The sequence below is a fragment of the Meriones unguiculatus genome, chromosome 12 (assembly GCF_030254825.1).
Source record: "Meriones unguiculatus strain TT.TT164.6M chromosome 12, Bangor_MerUng_6.1, whole genome shotgun sequence".
NCBI lineage: Eukaryota > Metazoa > Chordata > Mammalia > Rodentia > Muridae > Meriones > Meriones unguiculatus.
The window spans coordinates 73781242-73805226 of record NC_083360.1 but is presented as its reverse complement, the minus strand read 5'-3'; the positions used below and the strand labels follow the sequence as shown (position 1 = coordinate 73805226).

The following is a 23985-nucleotide window of genomic DNA, read 5'->3' as shown; positions in this document are numbered from 1 at the left end:
GCAGGACTCTCCTCTGACATGCTGAACATGACCCTGACCACAGTGTTACCTTGCTTTACCTTCTTTCTCACACTGCAGCCCTTGCCATCCTTGAGAGCAGAGGCATCCTTGGAACCGATCACACATCTCTGCATTGGTACAGTGGCACCTGAGCTTACAGTCTGGTCCATAGTAACCAGATGGGCATGCTAGAAACAAAGATGTGATAGACAGGTGTTAGTATAGAGGAAGGGAGACCACTAAGGCTCTCAACGGCTAGTTTTAGATTCCTTCCACACTGTCAACTTTGCTGATGCGCGTGCAGTAGTGTGCCATTTGTGAGAGAATTCAGTAACTTCCTACCAGGACACACTTCTAAATACACATTCAGAAAATGATTACTTGAAATCACTGGGGAAGGTGTGCGGGGCAGAGGAAACCAGAGAGCTTCTAAAAGGGAAGTGAAAATTGGAAGATGGGAATGGTGTGTTATTTTTCAGTTTTCTCCTTAAGTTTTGGCTATGATTGATACCATGTGAAAGAATACAACTCGAAAAATACAAATCTATTATCTCATTGGGCTGACAAATCAGAGGAGGGAGTTGGAGAAATCAGTAACAGGAGAGAGAGGGGAAATCAGAAATAGTGAGTTGGGAGGAAAACTCAGATCTCTGGCTGATCCTTGAACCACACATGCTCAGCATACGCAGAGAAGCTCCCCCAAAAGATGAAAGAATTCAACAGTTTGACCTAAAGACTAAGAGTCACAGCCTATAGTGGAATCCTACCTAGTTAGTCCCCTACTAAAATAAAATAAAACCAAGTGAGCACCCCCAAAGGACATATTCTACTCCAGAGTCCCCACAATGTCATGTTAGGTGTTAACAGTCAATTTGCTAAACATAAGAAGTGATAGACAAATCACTTTTTGAAAAAGGAAAGAAAATCTCCATAGCAAGGACCTAATGTTAGAGGAAGAAGGCAAGATGTTTAAGTCAACTATAAATAATTATTATCAGGGAGGTCAAAGAAAGTACATTCACAACAGTAAGAAATTTCAGCAGAGAAATATAAAAATACCCCCCCCCCACAAGAAACCATTTAAAATGGGAAAACTGCAGTGATCTAATAATCTCAGTCGTCAACTTGATGAGAGCTAGAACACTGGGAGATGAGCCTGTGGCATGTCTATGAGGTATGATGTGGATAAGGTTAGTTGAAGGAGGAAGACCTGCCAGTTGTGGGGGAAAGTGAGCTGAGCAAGAGTACCAGATCCCTCTCAGCCTCTCTGACTGTGGGCGCTATGTGACCTGTTGATTCAAGCTCCTGCCATCTTGATGTCCCCACCATATGGAATGCACTTTTGAGTTATAAGCCAAAACAAATCCTTTCCTTCTTAAGTCACTTTTCTTAGGCTATTTTTTAAAACAGCAACAGAGAAGCAACTAAGATGACTTACTATATAGAAACTATGAAAATTGCTGTCTGAACTCTGGAGCAGAGTGGAGAGGACAAAAAAAAAAAAAAAAAAACATTGGGTGGTGACGTAAGCAATTGATCCCAGCACTCAGGAGGCAGAGGCGGGAGTATCTCTGTGAGTTCGAGGTCTACAGAGCTAGTTCCAGGACAGCCAGGGCTACACATGGAGAAACCCTGACTCGGAAAAAAGAAAGAGAGAGAGAAAGAGCTAGAGCTAGAGAGAGAAGAGAAGAGAAAGGAAGGAAGGAAGGAAGGAAGGAAGGAAGGAAGGAAGGAAGGAAGGAAAAAAGGAAGGAAAAAAGGAAGGAAGAAAGAAAGAAACAGAGAGGGGGAAGAAAGAAAAAAAGAGAAAGAGAAGAGATCGAATTTGAAGCTAGACTAACCAAGCAGGGCAAATATGAAGAAAAATATCTGTCAAAACTATCAAAAATTACAAATAAGATAATTTATGATGCTAGCAGTGTTCTTGTTCCTTTCTTTCTCCCCTGACAACGGAGTGTGTCTGCCATTCAATGCACTTCTGAGGTTTGCAAGCTCCTTCGAGGGCAGCAGGAACTGTGCCTGGGAGGGCTACTAAACTCCGTGGGAAACCTTCCAATAATCCCTCAGATGATGAACAGACTCTGTAGATGAAATGTCTTTTATTTGGTCAACTACAGGATTGCTTTCACTTAAAAACTGATTTTAAAACAACAAGCCAGGTGTGGCGGTGCATGCTTGTAATCCCAGCACTCGGGGAGGCAGAGGCAGGTGGGTTTTGTGAATTGCATCGAATTTAAAAGAGGCTGCAGGAAATCAGCGGAGTGGAGGACCACCAGCGGACTGGAGGAAACAGCTACAGGTCATATATCTCATGAGGATTTCTAGCTAGTACAGAAGAGGCGCTCAAGCAATTCAAGAGCAAAAAAACCTGTTTTTTCAAATGGGCAAAGAACCTTTGTTGACACCTCTCAAAAGACAGAGCTGGCCGATATGTCCATAAAAATGTGTTTAACACTTGTCATCAAGGAAGGACAAAGGATGCAGCCCAACATGCCCATAGCCCTGAGTGTGACCACTGGAAACCCACAGTCAGACAGCTTCAAGGAACACCAATTAAAAACTCAATGAGACATCATTTTGCACCTGTTAAAATGGGTTCTCAGTCGACTAAGGATGGCAAATGTGGGTGAGCATAGTTCTCGAATAATCACACAGCCGTAGGACACAGAAATGCTACACCTGGACGGTAACACAATTACACACACACACACACACTCACACACAGAGCCTCAACCAGAAAGGACGTCCTGTGACTATGCTTGACAGCGTGGGTGAGTCTAGAGCACATTATCTAAGCTCCCAGAGAAGGGCAGATATTATACACCCTCTCCTGTAGAATCTAAAGAAGCAGAAGCACAGGAAAGTGTTTTTCCGGGATTTGGTGGGGAGGCTTGTTAGGCAAGGGTATAGAGTTCCGGTGGCATTGTCCCTTCTTAGAGGTGCAGTGCGGCAAGCTTGTGTACTTCGCCTCCGGGGAGCATAGATCTCAAGCGTCCTCACCATAAGCACGGAGGAAAGTCTGAGATTGTGGGTTTCGTAATGAACTTGGCAGTAGCAATTGCTAGTTCTTGAGTAAGGCCTGTGAGTGACAGGGGTTAACTTTACTTCTGAACCTTAAATCTTATCTTTAGGATCTGTCCTAAAGCCTGATTTTTATGGTCCAAGGCAAAATAATAATAATAATGAATTCTTTCTTAATCTTTCTATCCAAAGCATTGTCTAAAACCCAACGGCAACGTATTTGCCTAGAGATCCGACATAAATGTAGAACCTCAGGCCCCAGCCTGGAACCATTGTAAGTGAGAATCTGCGTTTTAGCAAGATCTGTAGGTGAAATGCGTGAGGAACATCTGCTCTCACGTCCAGGAGTCTCACTGTCCAAAATAATGTAACATGTGTGATAGAAATCCCCGCATACAGCAGCAGTTCAGTGATCAAATCATATGGAAATGGGTCCTTTTTGTGACGCCAGCTAGCTGCACATCCTCCATATACCAGCCGCAGTTTCCTCTGGTCCTGGGATGGATGGAGCATACCTTCATTACACTGCAGCCCCCTCCAGCCTGTGGCACAGGAACACCCGTACGGGTCCGGGAGACAGAACACATAAGACTTGCAGCCCTCTGCTTCACTGCAGGTTTCTTTACAGGTCCTGCCAAATGTGTGTGGCTTACAAGCTGCGGGAGGAAAAGCACAAAAGACTGAGTCAGAATCAAATCGTAACCCCAGAAATGCTGGACTCTGCTCTTATAAAGTTTCTCCCTGGCAGGGAAATTCTAATCTACACGCTGGCAGAGGTGGGGACAAGCCCGTCTCATGGTCCACTTTATAGAACAGGAAACCAAACTGCCTCACAAAGAGAGGCTCGGGCCACCACTCAGTTTCATGGGTTATGAACCTTCACATGGGCTGTAACGCCACAAATTGGTGTTTTTGTCATAACTTTTCAGCAGTCTGCAATAAATAACCTTTAGAAAAGGTAGCATAGACCTAAGCGGAGCCATTTAGTCGTCTTCCTCATCTATGTCCAGATTTAAAACTCCATACAGCAATGATGGCTCTTTCAAGCTATGGTCTCCTCATCAGGTATACTCACTTACCTTTCTCGCACGTCCTCCCCATAAACCCAGGTGGGCAAATGCATTCCCCTGTATCTTCATGGCAGACACCATTGTTCTTGCAAGTAGTACAAGGACGGTTACAGTCGGGCCCCCACTTCTGAGCTTCACATCCTTTTGTTAAGAAAAACATGGAAGTGGGAAGGAAAGCATGTTTACTCAACAAACTGTTATTGAACAATGAATATGTGACTACCGTTTTAGTGGGCAATAGGAGATGAAGATTAAAATATAGTCTCATTCCTCTAAAAGCTAACCATGTAATGTGGGGAGAAAAAGTTAAACAGTAAACAGTGATAGAAGCAGAGTCAAGGAGCACCACATCCTGCATCGCCCACAGAAGAAGACCCACAGGAAGGCTTTCTGCGAGGGCGCTCTGTGAATTGGATGTGCAGGACCACATAAGCAACAAGAAAGATGAGGCTAGAGAATGTGTTCCAGGCTGAGACGTGAGGGAAGAAACTTTGGCATGGTCACAGTACGGTTCAAGACTGAAGAATCTTTTAAGACAGAGCCCCTGGTCAATGGCATCTCCATCACTGAGGAATCTGACAGAAATACAAAGCTCAGAGCCACAACCTTGGAATAAAAAACTCTTGTGGCCGGGGAGTTCCAGACAACAAGCATGCACATTGACTCAGCAGGGAGTAAGTGGAGGAGGGCTGAGACTAAAGAGAAGAAATAGCCAGGTGGATGCACTATTTCAGCCGGAAAGTACATAAGAAACAAGTGAGGCAAAATACCAAGATGAGCAAAACTCAGCTCAAGGCAGTGAAATGCTTCCTGGATTCCTCTTTCCTAGTTACTTCCAAAGACTTGGTGATTTTAGATTGTTAATTAGACTCAAGAATAACTTCTAATATACAGAAAACTCAGAAGTGCTGGTAAGGCCCTTTGTGGTTGAAATTTTAATTTCCTTTTTTATCTGTGGGGAACTTGGAACACATGCCTGACGCTGATGTAACCTCGAACTCTCTTTGGCAAGAACTCCTGGCTATCAGTATTTTCTCTAAAATAATCAGAGAGACTATCAACACGTACCATTTCCTACACCTTCCACTTAATCGATAAAGTTACAAAATGTCTGAAAGCTGACAGTTATGTTCCTTGGCATGTAACAGGAGAAAGACTGTACAGTTAGTGAGAGCCAGGATACCAGGCGCTTACATGTGATAAACATAAAGTCAGATAATTTCAGTAGAGCAGGCTCCTCTTCCATGAAACTGTGCTCTCCAGCCTAGTGTCTTCCTGCATAGATAGCCCAGCTTCATCCCCAATTGCAGGAAGAAGAATAAAATTCTGGAGGACAGCAGGGGTGATCTCTTAGGATGGAGAAATTGTTGGTACTCAAACAATATTCACTGGTGCAACTTAGCTTTTAAGCTTTGCAATTCTATATTTAAAAAAAAAGCTATATGTTCATGGCATGCAAAAGGAAAAAATTATGTTGTAGGAAAGCTTCTGTCATGAAAAAAAAATTACACTGAAAAGAAATCCATAAACATCACCAGCGGGATTTCTAAGACAAAACATTAAAGCACCAGTAGTTCCTCTGCCTTAGTTCATACAAAAGGGATGCCTGCGGGTGTGGGAAAAGAACAAATGCCTCCAGCTTCCCTCCCCAAACACCAAGGAAGTCATATTGGGGAGCGATTGTTAAATACAAGCCGCTTTCCAGCTGCCTTTGAATGACTTTAGACACTAGTGTACTTCACAAATAGCTTCCTTAAATATGCTAACACAGAGGCAACGTCTTTCTCTTTCGGAAAACAGTAGAGGTTAAAATGGGATCTTCTGCTTTAGGAGAGAAGGCCAGATGAGCTCCCAGTTCTAATCTCTACTTGTGTTTTGATGCTTACAAATGGCTGTAAATTAGACGTGGTGGCTCAGGTCTGTAAATGTGGCGCTTAGAATCTCAACTAAGAGACTCTCTTGAGACCCTGTTTCACCAGGAGGAAAAAAAAATATTTTAAATACGTTTTAGATGACAATGTGATATATTAGGAAATAAAATTTTGGTTCTCCCACTTGGTTCCTGGTGTAGTGTTTCTAGAACCCTCAAAGTGATGAGCACCTTTTGTGTGCTAATGAGATGACTTTAGCTGATCAAGGTGGTGAAGGTGCCCTTGACTGACCTTATGATAAGGGTCACCAGAAAGACTAGGGAACCACTGGAGAGTAGGGAATTTAGCCTCACTTCTAATCTCTAGGGTGGGCTAAAGGCTAAAGGTCAGCGGATGATTTGAATACTGAGAGAGCTTCTAGATTAGAAGGTTCCTGGAAAGCGTGTCCCCCGCACCTTGTCAGGGGTGCCTCTGACCTGTGACCGTTCATCTGGATCCTCTTTAATATCCTCTATAATAAACCTACGTTATTCCCCGAGTTTTTGGGAGATGACCTATCAACTCACCAAAACAAAAAAGGGACGCTCGAGAAGCCTGGATATGTAGGTCAGAACCACAGGCACGACCTGCGGGTCTCAGCATGCAAGCAAAATAAGGGCAGTCATGCGCAGCTGGGCCCTTACCCTTGGGATCTGACGCTATATCCAGGTAGAATCAGAATACAGCTAAACTGTAAGCTTCCCAGGCCGTATCTTCTGGAGACTTGCTTGGGGTTGGAGGATCCCCATACTAATGCCAGAAATCATGTGTTTGAGTGATAGTTAAAAGTAGGACAGCGCTTCTGGTTTTCCCAGTCTCAAAGAGACGCACACCAGACTAGTGGTTCAGGTCCAAAACAACGTATCACGTTTACCCCAGATTCTAAGTCTTTGAATATATAGCGTTATATCAGACACAAGAACTATCTGAAGAAATGAATGCAAGGTGCTCCTTTACCACCTGGCCTCTCCTGTGTAGTGCTGGAAAAGGGGAATTGGAGGTGAATTCAAGAAATAGCTGAAAAACTAGACATCAAAAGCTGAATACTACAGATTTATCAACATCCTTTAAAAACTGGTTTCACATGAGTTCTGCAAAGAAAGCCAGTTTTGGGAGCAGGGGCAGATCTCTGTTGACTCAAGTTCAAATAATCCTGCCGATAGAATACCTTACTTTAATTTGTATTTCTTGAGGTCTTTTGGCATGTGGAATAAACTAGGTGAAGCACATTTTTCATGCTTCTACCATTATATCGTCATGCTGACTTACCTAATTATATACATACTTGCTCTGGCTGGGAATTACCTAAGGGATGTGGGTTTCTTGTGTTATACTCTGTCTCTAACACCAACACAATGCCTTTCAATACAGTTATCAACAGGATTTTATTCAATGAGTAAATAAACATAATGCAAAGCAGAATAAATTATCTTCATGAATTAGAGAGACCCTTCATCAGAGGAATGACAGAGATGTAGGCCCAAAGGCCTGAGTGATTTAATTGCATAAATCACTTGACATGGCTGAGGGCAAGGCAAATCTCATGCTTTATATAAATCAATTTCTCCATTTAAGAAAAAAAAAATTACTAGTCCCAACTCCTTCAACCTTGATGATTATTACAATGGAGAGGGAAGTTTTTGCTAGTTTTAACTCTTGCAGTTTTCAAATGTAAACGTAAAGTTCAAATTAGAGTGTTAAATGATCTAGAGCTCATGGGACTTGAAGGAAAAAAAAATGTTTACCTAGCAGCCCAGATGAGCCAACTCATCCTATTGTGATTGTCACATCCTAGTACTCAGAAACCATCCTCCTCACTTCCATTTCCCTTTCCAGTGGGGATGGCCCTAAAACACAACTATGGGTTCTGGTTTACAGCTCTACTCTTGTCTATGACTTCCTGGTTTAGGCTGGTAGACACCTCGGCATCTTAGGCCAAGCTAATTCTTTCCACTGGGAATATAAAACATAGAGGTAAATCATCGTGGTTCTTATCTGCAATAACAGCAAACCTCCTAGATGAAAAGCTTACCCCAGCCCCATTACTTTCGAACCCCACATCTTCCCTAGAATACAGCTTTTTCTGCAACTGCTTGTCAACCTCCCTGTCAAATTTCCAAGAGTCCTTGGTGTCCTCCTGACCTATCCCTGCATTTTGCTTTTGCAGCACTGCCGGTTTCCATCACCCAAAACCACATCAGTGTAGAGCCACTGTGGGCTCTCGGTCACTTACTCCGGACGATGAGCCTGGTGAAGGCCGAGGTGAACAGGTTCCCTCCTATGTACCTGGCTGAGTACACGCCAGCATCCTGGGGCTGAGCATGAGGCAAGTGCACTTCTAAAATATCAGGTACCTCATGCCGGGGCACGGAATGGATGAACGAACCTGAAAAGGGAGAGACGTGGAGGAAAACAGGTTGTGCTCAAACACATTCATTTGTCCTTATAATCAATTAACCTTACAGTCAGACAACCTCACATCTTACCTGCTGGGATATGAGACTCTACCTATTATGTCGCAGCATAATTATTATAATTATAATTATTATATTATAATTATAATTATTGTATGTGTCTACACCCTATGTGTCTATGCATATATGTGCATGGGTCTTTGAATCCCTACCTCAATTTGCTCAATTAAATAACCAAGCACCTTGTCTAAGATGGCTTCTGCTATAGACAGAATTTGAAAAGCTTGCATCATAGCAGCTTTTTGGACAACTGCCCTTGAAACTGCAGTATGGCAACATGTGATGTGCTAGGGGTCATCCAGTGTCTCCCACCGCAGTGAAGGAGGATGAGACAGACTCACCATTTTTGTAAATCACGGCATCTTCTTCTTTAATCAACACCTTTTTGAAAGAGATGTTCACATTATCTCCCCGGTCCACAGTCATGGTTAAAGTAGCAGGTAGGAAGGAGGCTTTCAAAAGAGAAGGACAATAAACAAACGAATTAATCAATATGTGCTTTTTCCTCTGGAGCAAATGAACACCAACGTCTCGAGGATGAGACCCAGCACAAGCCAAGCACCAGCTGGCTTTTCTGATATGAAGAACAATAGTAGATAACAGACTGTATTACCTGCGCCTTTTAAGGAATCTAATGAAAGGAATGGTCATTTCCTTTATAAAATACCAATATAGACACACAATATACACATGATAATTTAACAATGCAAATAACTAGGAAAAGGGCACTTTATAATGATTGACATATACTGTTACACTATATCCTAATGCTAGCTATGAACTATATTAACTATGAACCTGCTTCCCTTCCCCAATACCTACCAATTGTGAAAGGATTCTAATGGAATATGAGTTTCCTCGAATAACACTAACATTTCTCATTTTTCTTTTGGTCTTTTTATGTAGTGGTGTTTGTTGCTTTAAAAAAAAAAGAGTAAGTGCACACAAAAGGGAATGGGTATAATGCTGCAAATGTTTATGATATAAAGACTGAACTATCGAAGAGGAAAGACAAGGAGGGATGCTAATGCCTTGCCCTATGCCCTTTAATTAACATGCATGAGCTGACTCAGTTGTGAAACTGGTCAGCACTGAGGGGGAAACAGGAAGGAGTCTGTATTTGGCTTTCAGTACCAACAATAAGTTTAACCTCTGCCTCCGTGTCGAGCTTGGAAAACAACATTGCCTCAGTTGCTTGGTGTTCTGGAGAAGATGTGTGAATGAAAGTGCCTAACATTCTTCCAGAAGCAACTGTCTGAATTCCTTTAATGTACACCATAATCTGCAGAGAATGACATTACAAGAAGTAATGAGGGACGTTATCTTTAGGTAGCATAAAATCAATGTTAAAAAACAGAAGGATTAATGCTAAGAGGAGATTAACAACACATATAACCTAGGGGAAAAGAGAAAATGGAAGTCAACAGATGATTAAAAAGAGAACAAGTGAGGACAAGGAAAATCACGTCACACACACACACACACACACAGATTAAAGCGACAGAAGACATACTGAATACATGTAAAAAGAGAGAAAATCCCAGGAGTTAAAATATATACATTCATGTATACACACACACATACAGCCTTTTCATAAACTACACACCAAAGAAAATGGATCTATTATCTTGAGAATAAAGCAACAGAAAAATACGTACTAAACTAGCTGAAAGAAACCACTTCTGCAGTACTTACATTGGAAAAATATTTTTAATGCCCAAAATGTTTAAGGATCAAAATAGTTGCTATGTGGTGAGACAGAGCCATCTAGTAAAATCTCTTTAGAAAATCTCATTCGCATGGCTTGCTCGTGTACTAATGCCAGGCCTTCCAAACCCATGAAACAAAGCACCAACAGTAAAAGCCAGAAGCTGAAAAGTCTCTAAGCAGAGTGGCAACTTTCTGAAACCAACAAATCAGTCAAGCAGACCAAAAACTACCAAGAAAAAAAAAATAGAGATAGTGTGAGTAAAATCATTAAAGGTCTTTGGAAACTCATAGAAACAAATCCCCAGTTATCTGAACGCTACAAAGCACACCTGCATAAATAAGACACTTTTTCGCTCAGAAAGCGCCTAAATCAGAAGTCAATAGCACAACATTTTGCACTTGATGGCAAACTAGAAAAATTCTACAGAGTTTTGGTTCAGGACTAAGTCTTAAAATCAGGAGAGCAACAGAACCGAAAAATCTGCGTACAGGGGTCTTTTCTGAGACTGATACTCCAACCAAGGACTATGCATGGAGATAACCTAAGACCCCTGCACAGATGTAGCCCATGGCAATTCAGTATCCAAATGGGTTCCACTGTAATAGGAACAGGGACTGCCTCTGACATGAACTGATTGGCCTGCTCTTTAATTACCTCCCCCTGAGGGGGAAGCAGCCTTACCAGGCCACAGAAGAAGACAATCCAGCCACTCCTGATGAGACATAATAGACTAGGATCAGAAGGAAGGAAAAGAAGGCCTCCCCTATCAGTGGACTTGGGGAGGGGCATGCATGCAGAGGGTGGAAGGAGAGAGTGATTGGGATGGGAGGAGGGAGGGAACCACAGGAGGGATACAAAATGAATAAAGTGTAATTGATAAAGAATTAAAAAAATAAATTTTAAAGAAGGAAAAAAATCAGAGAGGCTCTGTTAAGGACCTTAAGAAGAATTTTCTAGTCAGTGTCTTTTTTAAAATTAGTTTTTAAATTTTTTATATTAATTATAGTTAATTCACTTTGTATCCCAGCTATAGCCCCCTCCTTCATTCCCTCCCAATCCCACCATCCCTCCCTCATCTCCTCCCATGCCCCTCTCCAAGTCCACGGAAAGGGGAGGTCCTCCTCCCCTTCCATCTGACCCTAGCTTATCAGGTCTCATCAAGACTGGCTTCATTGTCTTCCTCTATGGCCTGGCAAGGCTGCTCCCCCTTGGGGGGTGGGGGGAGTTGTCAAAGAGCCAGCCACAGAGTTCATGTTAGAGAAAGTCCCTGTTCCCCTTACTAGGGAACCAACTTGGAGACTGAGCTGTGATGGGCTACATCTGTGCAGGGGTTCTAGGTTATATCCATGCATGATCCTGGGTTGAAGTATCAGTCTCAGAAAAGACCCCTGTGTCCAGATATTTCGGTTCTGTCTCTCTCCTTGTGGAGCTCCTGTCTGCTCCAGCTCTTACTATCTCCCCTTTCTTTCATAAGATTCCCAGTATTCTGCCCAAAGTTTGGTTAAGAGTCTCAGCATCTGCTTTGATACACTTCTGCATAGAGTCTTTCAGAGACCTTCTGTGGTAGGCTCCTGTCCTGTTTCTTGTTTTCTCCTTTTTCCAATGAACATTCCATTTGTCTTTCTGAGTGAAGATTGATCATCTTACCCAGGGTCTTCCTTCTCGCTTAGCTTCTTTAGGTGTACAGATTTTTAGTATGTTTATCCTATATTATAGGTCTAGTATCCACTTATACGTGAGTATATACCATGTGTATCTTTCTGCTTCTGAGATACCTCACTCAGGATGATCTTTTCAGGATCCCACCATTTGCCTGCAAATTTCATGATTTCCTTATTTTTAGTTGCTGAGTAGTAGTCCATTGTGTAAATGTACAGCAATTTCTGTATCCATTCCTCCATTGAGGGACATCTGGGTTGTTTCCAAGTTCTGGCTATTACGAATAAAGCTTCTACACTTTCTAGTCAGTGTTTTCCTATTTTACCCATGTCTTTTGGATGGGGGCTAACTCAAGAGACCCTATTAAATGCTCTGTGTATTTCCAGCTTAGAAAGCTACCTTGTGAAGGCAGGAGATGCCTTGAACCACCCTGCGAAGACTTTGGTAGTCTGCTAATTTTTGCCTATGTGCTGTGGCTGCTTACTGAAGAAAAGTTCCCTGCCAGGTCCCCCCCGGTATGTTCAGGAAAGTGAATGCCATTGATGTACTTGATGCCCAGGGCAAACTTGGAGGGAGCAACATATAGAGCAAGAGATAGAGAAGGCAGTATGAGCTCTGGAAACAGATGGCCTTGGGCATGCATCCATCCTCTGACAGTCACCCAGTAATTTCACCTCTGCAAATTCCAGCTTTCTCATCTGTAATTCAGAAATAAAATTCACCGTGAAGGCTGTTATGAATATGAAGTAGTAGAAGCTAAGCCTCAAGGCGCTCACAGCGTCCTTGCCAAGTATCAAGAAATGACATCACTCCTGTGATGAATTTGTCATATGGGTGTCAGCAGGAACTAAACTGGATCAGCATGCAGAGAAGGCAAGCAGGGTCAGGGGACATAGGCTCTAGAGCTCTCCTCACGTTGACAATTTGGTCACCCTAACACACAGTGTTCTTCCCGACTGTGAGAGACTCCTGTGAGAACTTTTCTGATCATTTCATCTTTGTGACTTTCTCTGCGGTTTGTTTATATTTTCTCTCCTTTGTGTGGAGACTGTTTAGTTGACTGTGGGACTTTTCGCTGGGCATTGTGTTGGGAAAGGAACTTAGATTCCTCCGTAGGCTCAACTTCAATGTAGCTTTTTCCTCCCACTCTGTGGCTCTTTATTATTTCAGACTTGCTCTCTTAGCTCCCTGTTTTCTTAGGGGCACCTCCACACCAAAGGTCTGTGGATGTCCGCCTGCATGAATGTCTCTAAGCTGGTGGGTTTTTTGTTTTGTTTTGTTTTTTGCAAGTACTAGCAAAGGAGTTACGTCGCATGCTTGACTTCAGGCTTCCTGTGGTTTGGGAGCATGTTGGAGGTTCAGTGTGCATTCATCATGGCCATGTGACTTGCCTGGATCATAATAAGAAGAACCATTTAATAGTGCTATGGGCCAAACACTGATCTAAACCCATTACATGATTGATTTTTCATAATATCTTTATGACATAAGCACTGCCATTTTCCCCATTTTACAAATGAGGATACGGAGGTACAGAAAGTAACCTGGCTCAAGATCACACAGGAATTCTAGAAAGACCAGTTTGGGTTTTTTTTTGTTTTTGTTTTGTTTTTGTTTTTCAATTAGAGAACTGTGGTGGTTTGAGTAGGAATGGCCCCCTAGAATCATGTTTGAATGCTTGGCCCGTAAGGAGTCGCACTGTTAGGAGGGTGCAGCTTTGTTGTAGAAAGTATGTCACTGTGGGGATGGGCTTCGAGGTCTCAAGCTCACATTGGTCTCCTTCTGCAGCCTCTGAATCAAGATGTAGAACTCTCAGCTCCTTCTCCAGCACCATGTCTGCCTCCATGCGGCCGTGTTTCCCACCATGATGATATTGGACTAAACCTCTGAATTGTAAGCCAGGCCCAATTGCAAGAGTTGCTGTGGTTATGGTGTCTTTTCACAGCACCAAAATCCTAACTAAGACAGGAGCTCACGGCCTGCATACTAATGTCCACAAGACTTCTTGGGCCAACTACTCCACTGAGATTGCCAAGCCCTGTACTGGAAGGACGATATGCATAATATCATGTGGATGGGAAAACTAAAAACACACTTTATTTGTTCACTTAAGGGCAGGAAGAAGAAGCAGATGAGAGAAGCTGTAAGCAAAGGTGCCTCCCTGAGTGCTGGAATTAGAGGTGTGTGCCACCATCTACGACTTGTCTCTTCTCTTAACTCCTTTCCTTCATTCCCTACCAGCTCTGACTCATCCATCAGTCTGCATTTACATGCCTATTGGGGCCTTATATCCCTAGGATCCAGGTTAGATGGCCTCATGGTGATTCTCCAAATACCCTGCCCTATCCTAGTCATAGCCTTGTTCACAGTATATGTCCCCTGCTGCTCCCTTGAGGCTGCAGGAGGGCAGGACCACATCTGTTTTGAAAGACAAAACTTGCTGGTAGTTGCAGCCAGACCTTGCAATGAGGCTGGTGTTTGCTCTCCTTGGAGCGACACTCATTAGCTAGTGAAGGACCTGAGGACAACGATGAGCTCCCTCTGTTAATGGGGGCTTAGCAGCCCTCATTTAGAAAAGACTAATCTAGATAGAAACATTTATAAGGTTGCCAGAGAAATGTCTTCTGGAAATAGTCTCCAATATGACATACTCAAAAAAAATAATTGTAGGACAGAAAAATGAATATGGGCGGAGGCTGGGCTCCCTCGGTAGAGAGCTTGCCTATCATGTTAGTATACTCTTGCTATCTCAATTTTGGGAAGTGGAACAAAAGTTCAAAGCTCATCCTTACATACATACTAACCTTGGGGATTAGTATGTATCATGTATGTATCATCCAGCCTGGATTACATGAGACCCCTATCTCAAAAAGAATGAATTTGATGCATTTTATTTCAGCTTTTTTGCCTGTCTATTAAAAACATTCTTCATGTACTCATATTATATTTAGATACAGATGGCTCCTCTCTATCAACTTTATAGTCATGGTTAAGCAGTTTGACAGTCTATTGTAAAGTTACTTCTCAAAATGAAACTAGGAAAAGAAAATAAAAGTCCATTTCTTCTCCTGGTTCATTCTGAAGCAGATCTTTCGATCTGAAACTGTTACAGATCTTTATCTGGAACTCACTACCCCCAAAATAAATCTCCACTGATGTGTGAGCAAACTGCTGTTGATTGTCTTGGATGATGATTCCATTGATTAAAACAAAACAAAATGAAAAACAGTTGGATTGTTGGGGTATGCAAGCCAATTTAAGCTGTTTGGCATATCTCCAGTGGATTTTCCACTTCCTACTAAGTTGTATGAGTCAGCAGCAAGGGGCATCATATTGCTGTTTGTCCTTATGCTGTGTTTCTGGACAAGTCTGTGAGTTCCCATGATGGTGTGTGTGTATGTGTATGCATGGGTGCACGTGTTTTCTGGTATGCACATGTGTTCTGGCATGAACACATGTGCGGGCTAACATGGAGGTCAGAAGGCAACTTTAGGAGTGCCATCTGCTCTTTTGGTGGAGCTACAGTCTCTCATTCACCTGGAGCTTAGGTGTCAGGCAAGGCTGGCTGGCTAGCCATCCTCAGGGTTCCTGCTGGCTCTGCCTCTACAATCCTCTAAGATTGCAAGCATGTACTTTATTTATTTATTTTTTTAACAAGAATTCTGGGATTAAACTTCTAGTCACACGAAAGCACTTTGCTGATGGAGCCCTCCCAAGATCTTTTACTCTGGAGCCAATAGTGGCAATGGCATAGTTTTGAAAGTCTTCCTGATACCATAATCCATATCACCTTCTCTATCACATATTTCCCCCACTGATTGGCCAACAGGAAAGGCAGACCCAGCCCCAGTCAAAGATGTTCTTACTGCCCAAATAAAGGCAAAAATATGTAACCTCTTTGTCCGTTTTGTATGTGCCTCCACCATTAGTACATACCCTAAAACCACGAGTAGGAAAACTAAGCCAGCTAGAGCTGGGTATGGTGGTTCCTGCTTCTAATCTCAACATTTGGGAGGCTGAAGCAGGAAGATTGCCAGCCAAGGCTACATAACAAGACACCATCTCAAAACAAACAAATCACCAACCCCCCACTAAATTACTATTCTAATGTACTATAATAGTGATTGAACCTTTGTGGTAACCCAGATAATGCTAATAACTTTTAAGCATCTCATTTGATTTTCAGAAGCACCTGAGAAAAATCTTTATCCACCTTAATTTTCAAGTAAGGAATATCTATGATTTCGGTTAAGTAACCTTTCCTGAGCCAACACTCCTAGACTTAGGATACCCAGCTGTCTTCCACTCTTCCTTCTCTCCACCCTTTGCTCTGGCTCCTGTTGGGGCTTTCAGTGGACACCTTGCACTTTTACAGCTAGTGCTCAGAACTGAAGAAAGAATGCCTAGCATTGAGAGTGCTATACAGAAGCCTACGTAGAGACCATGCACACAATTTCTGAACTAGGGATGTGAAATCCCCTTTTGGCTCTTTATAAACACCTTATGTTGAACTGTGTTACTTTATGCAAGTGTGTGAGAGCACACCCGGGTAAATCTGTGTGTTCCTGGGATCAGGCTTTATATACACATATATACATAGAGATAGCCAGACAGACAGACATGTATATACATACATAACCTTAGTTTAACGTAACTGTGTGTAGGTGCTCTTATACCCATTTCACAGATAGTGACCAATGAGACCAACAGAAGTCAACTCACTTGTTTCTAGCTGTTCAGCTGGTGAATGGTAGAGAAAGAATTCACATTTAGATGATGTAAGTGTAAAACCGACCCCATCTTACTGTTGCTCACCATCCAAACCTACCTTACCTCATTTAACTGAATTTAAAACATCTTTACCTCTGGGAGCCAGGTTCATAGTCTGGCTAGCTCAATCAACGATAGTTTTTTGTTTTTTGTTTTTTGTTTTTTTTAACTTCCAACACTCCTTTCAATATGCTCTACATACTACCATTTATATTTAATCAAGGGTGACCACAAGACAGCCCAAAGAGGGAATCTTGACACTTTACACTTTAAGGGAATGGGGCGCAAATCTCAGATCATTGTCCTTAGGAATGTGGAGACTCGGCAAAATGACACACGAGTTACACAAATCAAACCCAAATGACATGTGAAAAATAACAGAGCTGTCCGTCAGCCATGATAGCTTTGGCACACCTCATATCCCTTTGCCCAACCTCTGTTCCCTCAGTGGAGAACTGCATTCCTGGGAATGTCTGCGGTGTGTTTTTCCCACTTGCCCCAATGTCATTTAAAGGTGAACAGTATAGTTTTGCTTTGAAAGTCTTTTGTTAGTGAGGAAAAGAGATTTGTATCACTTTTGACCTTAAATTGAGCTTGCTGCCTCCAAATATTTTACTTATCGAATTCAAAGAAGTGATTTTAGGTGGATGTCAGAGAGGGGCCGATCCTAACCTCTCTCTACTCAGTGTACAGTCTGTGGGAGAGTAGGGCTTATCTCTGGGCCCTTTGATATAAACAGTCTCAGCACACTTTTAAATCAAAGTCTCCATTTTAAAAGAGCCACATAAAAGAGCCACAGGTGACTTGTAAACACCTTTAAGCCCTACAAGAGCCAGCAAGGAGGTTCTCTAGTAATGGCACTTGCTGCCAAGTCTGGCCATGAGTATTGATCCCTGTGAAGATCAAATCCCTGTGGTGTGAGAACACCAATTTTACAAAGTTGTCCTCTGACCTCTACACCTATGCTGCACCCACACACACAACAAATAAAAATTAGTCAAAACTAAAAGAAAAATTGTAAAAATAAAAGCCCTGAAGATTCTTACATCAAAATGTGCAGAGGTACTCAACTGTACCTGCTTTATCATTTAAAATTAAGTCCCTGAACCCAAGTGAGGATATATAAATCTCACTCAGAAGAGGAGATAGAATAGACAGAGGTAATGGTTGAAGAGAGGGAACAAGGTAGGAGACGGGGAGCAGAGAGTTAAGAGGTTAGAGATCAGACCTGAAGAGAGCAAGGGTGAGAGGACAGAAAGCCTGTAGAGAAAAGAGAACCTGAGGGTGAGGACATCTCTGTGACAAGCTGGAGACCTAAGTCAGGGTAAGATATGACAGGATTCAAGCAGAGACTCCTATTAGCAGAGACCATACAGACTGAAGAGGACACCCTCTAACTAGACTAGTCTTCTAGTAAAGGGAGGGGAACACCAACCCATCCACAAAAACTTTGACCCCAAATTTACCCTGCCTACAAGATGTGCAGTGATAAAGATAGAGCAGATAGAGCAGAGACTGAGGGAATACCAAACCAATGCCTGGCTCAACCAAAGACAGACCCTATGGGAGAGCGCCAACCCTTGACACTACGAACAACATTTTGCTAAGCTTGCAGACAGGAGCCCATCAGAGCTGTCCTCTGAGAGGCTCTACCCAGCAGTGCCTCAAAACAGATGCTGGGATTCACAGCCAAACATTAGTGCATGCATAGGGAGTCTTGTGGAAAAGTGGTAGGAAAGAGAAAAGGACCCAGAAGTGACAGGAACTCCACAATAAAACAATAGAGCCAACTAACCAGGGCCTAGAGAGGCTTGCTGAGACTGAAGCATCAACCAAGGACTGACCATACATGAACTGGACCTACAAAGACGTAGCAGATGGACAGCTTAGGCTTCAAGTGGGTCCTCTAATAAGGGAAGTGGGGACTGCTTCGGACTAGGACTCACTTGCTAGCTTTTAGATCACTTTTCCCTGGCAGGACTGCCTTGACAGGCCACAGGGGAAGAGGACACGCTCAGTCCTGATGCAAGCTGGGGTGGATGGGAAAGGGAGCCCTCCTTTTCCTCAGAAAAGGGAAAGGGAGGGAGAATGGGACTAGTTGGGGAGGAGGGAAGGAGCTACAAGAACGTACAGTGAATAAAATAAATAAATGAGAAAAAAATAAAACCCCCACTCTCAGCTACCAAAAAAAAAAAAAAAAAAAAGTTAAGTCCCTGAGAGGCATGGAAATGTGGATCAGTGTAAGAAAAGTTATTTTAGCAAAGGACCTGGGTTCAGTTCTCTGCACCTACATGATGGCTCACAACTATCTGTAACTCCAGTCCCAGGGAATTCACCACCCTCTTCTGGATTCTGTAGGCAGCAGGCACATACATGGTGCACAGACGTATGTGGAAGCAAAATATTCACGTACACAAAAATTTTTAAAAATCTTTTTTTAGTCAAAATTTTAATTTTTTTAAAATTAAATTTTTATTTTTTATATTAATTACAGTTTATTTGCTTTGCATCTCAGCTGTAGCCCCCTTCCTTATTCCCTCCCAATCTCACCCTTCCTTATCTCCTCCCATGCCCCTCCCCTTGTTTACTGATAGGGGAGTTCCTCCTCCCCCGTCCATCTGACCCTAGTTTATCAGGTCTCATCAGGACTGGCTGCATTGTCTTCCTCTGTGGCCTGGCAAGGCTGCTCCCCATTGCGGGGTGGTGGGGTGGTGGTGGTGGTGGTGTTCAAAGAGCCAGCCACTGAGTTCATGTCAGAGACAGTACCTGTTCCCCTTATTAGGAAACCCACTTGGATACTGAGCTGCCATGGGCTACATCTGTGCAGGGGTTCTAGGTTATATCCACAAATGGTCCTTGGTTGGAGTATCAGTCTGAGAAATGACCTGGGCCCAGCTACTTTGGTTCTGTCTCTCTCCTTGTGGAGCTCTCTAGGTCTTACTAACCCCCTTTCTTTCCTATGATTTCCTGCACTCTGCCCAAAGTTTGGTTATGAGTCTCAGTATTCAACCATGTTCATAGCAGCTCTATCCGTAAGAGCCAGAACCTGAAAACAACCCAGATGTCCCTCAATGGAGGAATGGATACAGAAATTGCTGTACGATTACATAATGGAATACTACTCAGCAATTAAAAACAAGTAAATCATGAAATTTGCAGGCAAATTGTAGGATCTAGAAAAGATCATCCTGAGTGAGGTATCCCAGAAGCAGAAAGATACACACAGTATATACTCACTTATAAGTGGAATATATATATATATATATATATATATATATATATATATATATAAAATATAGGATAAACATACTAAAATCTGTACACCTAAAGAAGCTAAACAAAAAGGACCGAGGGTAAGATGATCAGTCCTCACTCAGAAAGACAAATGGGATGGACATTGGAAGAAGGAGAAAACAGGAAACAGAATAGGAGCCTACCACAGAGGGCCTCTGAAAGACTCTGCCCAGCAGGATATAAAAAAAAAAAAATCTTTTAAAAGAAAAAGAAATTAAACCTTTGAAAGTGCTCACAGTGCTCATGAACTGGCAACTCTTGAGCCCTGTGCTTAGGCAACAAAACTTTAAAAAGATGTCTTTATTTGAGGTTTCAGCCATTCAAAGAAGGTGGCTAATAGGCGAGAGGACAGAACAGTCCTTTGAGATCAAGATAAGGTCATCACAGCCTGAAATCTGTGCCTCCCTCACAGAGGACAGCACCAATCCATCAAATGAATCTAATCTATCAGACATCCATCTACTAGCCTGTCCATGTCCAGAAGCCTCAGAACAGGTCACTGAATAATGTTTGCACACTAACAAAATGCCATCACATTGAGACTTCAGCTTTGGCACGATGGCTCCATCTGTCATATACACCCTGTGGAGTAAGGTTCAGGGCCACAGTGTGTGTGTGTGTGTGTGTGTATGTGTATGAATATATATATATATATGAAGAAATAGAGGAGAGAAGCTCTCAAAATTCTCCTTCAGCATTCTAATATTTTCGGAATGGAGCCTGGGTACTCGAGCACTAAAAATAAAGTGTGGCCTCCTTCCCAGAATGGTAGCTTACAAAGAGGGTCACAGTTCCCCACTCTTCTCTAAAATCATGCTTTTTGCCACTGTGGTACCACCCCTTGCTCAGATTCTAAGCTCAGCTGTTTGACTTCTCCAGGGCAATAAAATGAGGGCTTAGTAATAACATGTAGGTCCCAGCTCGGGGTCTAAGAAGTCTCAAGCTTGCATTTGTTCTCTTCCTCCTCTTTCATCTCCATGAGAACATACCTAGGTTAGCCCTGCTAAAGACAATAGACATATTGAACTGAGCCAAGTTCCTCCAGCCAAGGTCAGTCCAATAAAGCTATAGCCAACCAACACAATGTGGTTTTCAGGCCCAGTTTTGAAAGATATAAATGGTTATAGCTGTGTACCTATTTGTGATTATGTTATACAATATCTTGTTCAAATATTTAATTAGATAAAGTATAAATAACTAATAAAGATTATATTCTATAATTATGTTAATTATATTACATTAATTATGAGTTTTGTAAAATAAATAATAATAAGTAATTGTTTCAAAATAAAAAGTCATCAATACAAGAAACCAATTTAATTGAGTTACAGATAGATATTTTCCATTGAATTTATCTCTTTTTAATTAATGTATTAAATTTTAAGGCTTTTAAAAAGATTATTCATGTGTGTATGTGTTTTTCCTGCATGTATGTCTGTGTATCTGGTACCTGGTGCCCTCGGAGGCCATAAAAACACATTGGATAGCCTGGAAACAGGGCTATGAATGATTATGAGCCAGCCTGCGTGTGTGTGTGTGTGTGTGTGTGTGTGTGTGTGTGTGTGTGCGTTAAAAATTGAACCCAGGTCCTCTGAGAGAGTAACAAGTGCTCTTAACTTCTGGGCTATCTCTCCAACCATCAGATTATCAGATTTATTTTATTTTGAATATGTGCATATGTGTGTGTGTGGATACATGTGTGCGGGTATCCTCAAAGCCAAGGAGAGAGTGTCAGGTATGCTAGAGCTGGAGTCACAGGCACTGTGAGCTCCCTTATGTGAGGCCTGGGAACCGGTCCCAGCTCTTCTACAAGAAAAGCTCTGAACTGCTGAGCCATCTCTCCAGCTACCTTTTGGAAATATTTTAGACCATGTTTTTCTTTTAAAACATAAACTGCTTTTAAGAACATTTGTAAACAGACCAAACAAAATATCAAACAAAGAAAATACACTAGGACTGAAGAAATGGCTCAGTGGTTAAGAACACTGACAGCTCTTCCAGAGGACCCAGGTTCAATTCCCAGCACCCACATGGCAGCTCACAACTGTCTGTAACTCCAAGAGCTGACACCTTTCCACAAACAAACATGCAGGCAAAACGCAAACAGCACATAAAATAAAAAATAAGTAAATTAATTTTTTAAAAAATACATGAGCAATGTCAAAATAGGAAATAATTTTGCAGAGCTATTTTCATATACATGCAACATAATTATATGTTCATAACGTTATGAGGCAATTAGAATGTACAACATATTCTGTTCCATAGTATGAACCAGACATGATGTATAGTAAGAGTTTGGCTTGTCTGGTCCCAGTCTAGGGAGGAGGTTAGGCTGCGCTGTACCTTTCATCTCTCATGTTCTGAGTAGCAGAGATAAGCAATACTGAGGAAGACAGTGTCTTTAGCCTCTACACTCCAAGAGCAGTCGAAATGTGTGTGCACCCCCATGAATCCAACCTGTCCATCCATCTTACCTTGTTGACGCATCTTCATGGTTCGTATCCTTATCGCCTGCCCTCGTATCCGACCTTCACAGAAATAAGCACCATTGATCTTACTGGCCTTTTCTCTCTTCCAAACAACCTTCTTCGCCCATTCTCTGGTCACGTCTTGAGTAACTTCCAGTGGATCTTGGTGTTGGTTCATTAAGGCTTCAAAGTCCCTTCCTATGGTGATGGGCTCGTGGGGGTGCCATCCAGAGGCAATGCATGTGAGAGATGTTTCAGCATCAGACACAAGAGGTAGGGAATTGATCAAGATCAGGTCCATAGCTCCTTCTACTATTCCTAGAAAGAGAGAGAGCATCATGCAAGATGATAGCCATTCACATGGCTCCACAGGTCAAGCTAAAGCCTCATTTAAAAATTGTCATAAAACAGTCCTCTTAAAATGTTCTGATCATGTTCCTATATTCCACTGGAAACAGCCAAAACTCTTTACCAAGCACTCGTTCTTTCATCTGCCATACTGAACACTCTATCTGCAATGGACTTGGACTGTTATTTTCCCTAAACAATCTGTGTGTGTATGTGTTTGTGTACAAGCATATAGGTATGTGTGTATGTGTACACCCACACGCCTCCCTAATATATTTCTTGAGACATAGCTGCTGGAGGCATTCATTAAATGTTTGCGCAATTGAGATAATTAATGAAAATAATATAATAATATTATTAACACTTATCATTATTTGTTTTTAATTACTGATTTGATGCTATCAAACTGCCAACTGAGCATACGAAAGGTATATATCAACTATATAGTTAGCTCACTGTATAGACCTTCATATTCAAAATATTATGCAGTTTCCTGTGTCAATTACTCACTAAAGAAACCTCAGAGGGGTCACCAGAATGTATCAATGTCACAATAAGGGGTGAAAAAAAAAAGACTTCCTCTTACAACAGTTTAGACCAAGGCTACAGCTGGGATACAAAGTGAATAAAATGTAATTAATTAAAGAATAATTTTTTAAATAAAGATATCACTATGGTTTCACATTAAATTCCTAAAGAAAATAGAAAGACAGTGAGTAAGTATGAACCTGCTTCTCTCCCTACGCCTTCAATCTGCGCGTAACTTGTGGCTTATGGCCTGTATGTGTTACCTGTCTGATGTCCATGTCTGGTCTGTGTCTGTCCTGGCTGCCTGTCTGTGTTACTTGTAACATAGGGCTCTGCTCCGTATTTATTCAACAGCACAGAAAACGTGGTATGGGGAAGGAATGCGGGACACTTGTGGACAGAAATTTTTAACAGCATTTCCCAAGGGGAGAAGCGACTTCGGTAACCCAGGAAAGCACCTAAAAGCACACCCAGCTGTCATCAGCCTATCTCCACCCACTTATTGCTCCCAACAGCTATAAGACACTGGTTGTTTAAGGTTATTTTTAACCTGGTGACTGCTTTCAGCAAATGATTACCACAACATGCACACCTGCATAGACTCTTCAGGATCAGCGGGCATGGCAGGTTACATAGTTAAAGAGTAAAGCTATGCGTTAGCTTAGGCTGTAAAAGCTGATTGCCTGGGAAATCCAAAGCAGAGTAAGGTTCAGTTACATTGCTTTCTTA

At 42.1% G+C, this 23985-nt stretch overlaps 1 protein-coding gene across 2 annotated transcripts in view; it reads right to left on the bottom strand.

Annotated features, from left to right (window-relative positions):
- The window catches only part of Tek (TEK receptor tyrosine kinase), a 114732-nt gene that overhangs the window by 54356 nt on the left and 36391 nt on the right, over window positions 1-23985 (bottom strand). For both annotated transcript variants that reach the window (XM_060365875.1, XM_060365876.1), the window contains exons 2-7: window positions 22387-22698; window positions 8817-8927; window positions 8235-8387; window positions 4101-4232; window positions 3537-3677; window positions 60-188 (exon numbers count right to left, since the gene is read on the bottom strand). In XM_060365875.1, the coding sequence (XP_060221858.1) occupies window positions 60-188; window positions 3537-3677; window positions 4101-4232; window positions 8235-8387; window positions 8817-8927; window positions 22387-22698 (978 nt within the window). The remainder of the gene's footprint in view (window positions 1-59; window positions 189-3536; window positions 3678-4100; window positions 4233-8234; window positions 8388-8816; window positions 8928-22386; window positions 22699-23985) is intronic.